We start from the raw sequence: 5,302 nt of genomic DNA on the forward strand, positions 1-5,302 counted from the left end.
TTGTCCATTCTAATCTACACAACGATATTTCTATTCGAGATAAGCTCTACATAAAGAAGATGCACATTGGTGTTATGGTTTCATTTTTGCGATCGGTTCGTAGTATCATCGAGCATAAATGTTCAATTTTGTGTTCATGTCCGGAGCTATTTTGGATGAATTCTGTCAATTTCGTCGCGCACGATCGACAATTTAAAATTTTCTTTGACCAGTAGCTTCGTTTCATAGTTTCACATGTCTTTCGTGTTGCACATTTTCTGTTTGACGATCGTAAACGAGTAGATCTACCTCTTCCTCATAGTGTACATATGCATGTGTGTGATCTGTTTTAATGATATTCCTTAGTCTCCTCCACCTAGTTGTTCCTCCTGGCCTCATCCCCCGTGTCCTGCTACACCCGTGTCACCGCCAGCATCGCTCCTCTCGGTCTCCTCTCCCGCGTGTTGTTGCACTAGCGTCACCGCCGTCGTTGTTCCTCTCAGCCTCCTCTTTCGTGTCCTACTACACTCGCACGCTCGTCATTCCTCTCTGGCTTCTCTTCCATGTACTGCTACATTGAAGCAATCGCCGGCGCCGTTCCTCTCGGCCTCCTCGCTCGTGTCCTACTACACTGGCGTTGTCTTCATCGTTGTTCTTTTCAGCATTCTTCTCCGCGTCCTACTACACCGTCGTCGCCATGGCGCATACACTACATTTTTTCTTCTTCATCATCTGCCTCAGCACCCTCCTCTTCGTTACTTCACATAGACTTTCTCTGCGGCGACGATGCTAGCAATTAGTTCGCCACACCGCCGACGGGATCGCTCGCCTGCGGCTCCGTGCTCGTCGTGTTGAACGCGGTGCCGCGACCACCGTCTACCGCAGTCGCTGATGCACTCTAGTGTAACTATATGTTATGTGCAGCTGTTAACTCTTAATAATGTCCGGTGTATGCAACCAAACAATGTGCACTAGTATGAGCGCCAATACAAGCAACCAAATATAGTGATTAGTGCGTGGAGTTGTTGCGACCATGCAGAGAGAGGGGAATAATGTCCAGTGTTAACCAAACAACATGCACTAGTATGAGCGTCAACTAACAACCAAACACGATGCATGAAGGCATTGCGACGATACAAAGAGAGGGGGTGTAGGCAACCAAACACGCAAAAATAATGCAAATGCTGATTTTTTGACTGCATTAGCTCAATCAGACTCATTTGGGAAGTATGCAAAGTGGAACAGCAACCAAACGCGCGTCGTTAGCCACACGGGCCCGGTTTCTGTTCGTGTGGGAAGAGCTTCCAGCGTGGCAGCGTCTCGTGATGGGGGCACAAGACGAGGGTAGCCGGCGGCCGCCGCCGCCAGAGCCCACCCCTGGCCAGCCCGCCGCAACCGCGGGCACGGCGCCGCCGCCCATCACCCCAGCCCAGTTCCTCTCCTGGAAGCAGCGGAAGGTCGATCTGCCTCTTTTCTTTCCCTATCTAAGAAGTTCCTTTACTAGTCCCCCATCGATTTTTGACTGAGCTTTCCTGTGATTTCTTCTCCGTCCAGCGGCTAGCTAAGTGCGCTGTGATCTCGTGGTGGTTTCCCCTTGGCTAGACCATGGAAATCACTCGTGATTTGTGGGCTTCTCTCTCGATGCACGCCCGTATGTGTGATTATGTGCCTTTTGTTCATTTGGGTGCCATGTGTAGTACTCCCTCCGTGATTAAATATAAGAGCATTTAGATCACTACTTTAGTGATCTAAATGCTCTTACATTTCTTTACAGAGGGAGTATGTTTTAGAATTGGAATAATGGTTTGTAAGTTCTGTGTTTGATTGCCGTCAGCAGGGCTTGTACACTACACGAACAGGGGAGAATAGAGATAACGAATACAATCACATCATGAAGCGCCCATTTGAGAGGCATCTCGTATGATGCAAGCGGCTTTTTGTAGGGTTTCGATGACCTATTCTCTGTCAGTTGGAGATAGTTACTCCATTTCATCCCAAATATAAGTAGTTTTAGATTCCAAAGGTGCAGTCAATATAAATTCCTGTAAAAATATAAATGTAGACCATTGGCCAACATAGACAATAAAATTTTGATACCACTAGATCCATAATCAAATATAAATTATTTCTTGCGAATCAATCAAATATAAATCACTAATACGTAATTTATTGTATTCGATGGAATTGATGGTCAAAATGTCACATTAAAAACAATGTCAATGTCCCAACTACCTTGCATTTGGGATCATGAGTATATGTGCAACTACCTACTGAGCACTGCGTCTACTTATTTCAGATGCAACACTGTGAATGGCCGCAGCCAGAGTGATGATACACCTATTTTATTTAAACACTATGTCAGCACCTTACTTTGCTAAACGTCTCTCCAAGAACATGATTGTACATGCCCTTAGATGATAATACTTTTCTTCATCATCTCGAATAGACTTACTTGAGTGGTTAACTGCAACTTTGTGAACTTTTTAGTGTCTATAGACAACGGATATCAGATTCTTGTGGGTAATATGTTTCCCTTTTCTTGTATATGTTCTAGGCTATTTGTCGACGAATGATGCCATACTTTTTTTTTCTGGTCCCTGGGAGCCTCCTGAGATACACATGCTGTTTTTGTTAAATTCTAGATTACCTCTTACCTTGTCCATGGTCTGGGTAATTGCCATGGATGTGTTGTGTTTCTGCCTTTGAATTGTTTATCTTTTTAATTCTTAGAGAGCACCTGTTCTCTAATTGTGTGGTTGTACAGGTCCATTTTTCATGCATAGTTTACTCATAAAGTTACGCCTGCTATTCAGGATAGGGAGAACTGCATTGCTTGAGCATTTTATTTTGCTTTCAATGCTCTGCAATCTGGTTATTAAGAGAGGTTAGAGAGTTTCAGTATTTATAATCTGTTCTTGGAGAGATAATTCAACCTTTTGTTCTTTATATCGTTCTTTTTTTTTTTGCAAAACGCAACCTGTAATGATTGGTTCCTTTTTGTTTTTATGTTGGTGGAAACTTTGAGCTTATTTTGGATGTTGCTTGCTCAATAAAAACAAGCTGCGCTTTTATATACTTTTGTCCTATTTGAATATGAGATTTAGTAACGCGAACTGTGTCTTATAGAAGTTTCATAGTTGTTGCATGCTATTCCAAATGCCAAAGATCATGCAAAACGGTTGTTGCTAGAATCTAAATGACGTGTGATGTGTGGTTACCATAGTTTCACCTTATTGTTTTTGGTTATAATTATTGCTGCATAACTCTTTAAAAGAATGTGCCGTGAATGTTTTTGATCATTACTTGTGGGTATTCATGTGAAATTAAAATAATGACATTGTTGAACATAAGCCAACATTTGTGTTCTCCTTTGTTATTACCAGATCAATTCTGACTTTCTGAGTTCCCTTTCTGGACACGTGCTCTTTGGATAACAAAGCACATGTTGCAATCTGACTGAATAACATGGGAGGGCCCATGTGTGATGTTAAGTCATGATAGTCTGATTTATATCTTGAAAACAGGATGGTCTGTCTAATCCATCTTTATAAATGGTCGGTTGTTACAGTAAATTGTGTTTTGGACTGTCACTAAGCTATTTTGCATGCTGCAATTTGCTCAAAACATCAAGCTGTAAGCCTGGGATTTATACGGAATCTGTATACTTGGGTATTTTTTGTTTTCTGATTTCAATGGCAAGAACTGTTTCCTTTTGTGTCCTGAATAAGACTAACATTGATCCTAATAACATCTTTGTTTGGTATGAACTTCAGGATGCAGAAGAAGCTGCAGAGAAAGCTGAAGCGGCTCAGAAGCGAGCCGCGGATATAGCTTCAGGAGCAGTTCAGATGAATGGCCGAGAGTTGTTCCAGCATGAACCCTGGGTGTTTGACAACAACATTTACTGAGACAACTAAATCCTGCAGAAACACACAGAGCATGCATGTATGCCATGTTCACTGTCAGAATCCCACACCATAAGAGTTTGTACAAGCCGTTTGAGCTCTGTTTTATGGAACCCGTACATTGTTTTGCTACTGATAAATGGGAACAAAGACAGTTCTCTACAATGTTTTTTTCATACTTTTCACATTTCAGAGTATCCAGATTTCGTGGAATGCTGAATATAGTGTATCATCCCGCTATAGCTCTTTCTCTCCCTGTTTAAGGGCTTGCGGCTATGATTACTTTTCTCTGTGCCTCGAGATAGCTGCACATGGCAGTTGTTGGCAGTAAAAAAGAATAATCCTTGCTACAAATTACTCTTCTTTCCCTTTTCCTAGTACCAAACAGCCCATTAGCATATAACAGTATTAGTTTGTTTGGAGAAAAAACTTGGTGAAAGAGGGGAGTTTGTATTTGCAGCTTCATCGAGCCAAATGGACCTACGATCATCATTCGAGCAATTCAAAAGCACCACAATGGTTCACTGATGAAATATTTATTATGCGACAAAGATCTTACTGACTAGTGAAGATACTGGAAGTGGTTGGTCACTAGTGAGCGAGAGATACTGGAAAATGATGTATGTGTTTGCCTTTCAGAAAGAACAACAAATGTTTTCTTGAAGGAGCCATGTGTTTGGATATTGTTATGAGATTGTCAGACTTCAACGTGTGCAAAGCCACCTGGTACTATCTATTTACCGTCCATTGTACTTGGAACATTACAATGGTTGATTCAATGGGCAAGGCCGCTGGGCACACCTATTTATATCTGTACACCATGGATCTGAGTGGTGACACATCCCATGTACTGAAGCAAACAAAACTGTAGTCTGTAGATTGTAGTTTTCTTGGTTTCTGTTTCCATCTCTGTTCACCAAAGCAATCCTGGTTTGGTTGTGCCTTAGGGATGGGCGGCATTGGGAAAAACAATTCATCAACTTCTGGAAAGAACTCCACGGAGAGCCACTTGAGATGTACAATGTGTCGAGATGGAACCAAGGTGAGACTCTGTTTCTGGAACGATAGTAACAAAGGTTCAGAATCTGTACATGAAAGGGAAAGACTACTACCATGAACTGGCGCATCTGAAAGAAAATGCTTTTAAGTTTAGAATCAAAGTCACCTTGCCTCTGAAAGAAAATCACACAAGCGATGTGCCTGCGCCATGGAGGATTCGACAAATGTTTTTTTGTATTCAACATAAAGTTGTTCACTGTTGTTCGTGATACGTTTTTCACTGTCATTCTTTGTGTGACCACCATACCAGAACGCTCTCAAAACATGGCCAGTTTTCAGTGGTCTTGTTTTCCAAATCTGTCAAGTTAGGTACAATCAGTTTCTGATTAAATGTTAGCGTTGATCCTGCTATACAACTC

The 5,302-nt window shown here is 41.9% G+C and overlaps 1 protein-coding gene across 1 annotated transcript; it reads left to right on the forward strand.

Annotated features, from left to right (window-relative positions):
* The first annotated feature begins 1,137 nt into the window (after nt 1-1,137).
* On the forward strand, nt 1,138-4,049 carry LOC123125770 (uncharacterized). Its single transcript, XM_044546231.1, has 2 exons — nt 1,138-1,436; nt 3,753-4,049. The coding sequence occupies exons 1-2, from the start codon at nt 1,209-1,211 to the stop codon at nt 3,885-3,887; spliced, it is 363 nt and encodes a 120-aa protein (XP_044402166.1). The 5' UTR covers nt 1,138-1,208; the 3' UTR covers nt 3,888-4,049.
* The last annotated feature ends 1,253 nt before the right edge of the window (nt 4,050-5,302 follow it).

The sequence above is a fragment of the Triticum aestivum genome, chromosome 1B (assembly GCF_018294505.1).
Source record: "Triticum aestivum cultivar Chinese Spring chromosome 1B, IWGSC CS RefSeq v2.1, whole genome shotgun sequence".
Lineage (NCBI taxonomy): Eukaryota > Viridiplantae > Streptophyta > Magnoliopsida > Poales > Poaceae > Triticum > Triticum aestivum.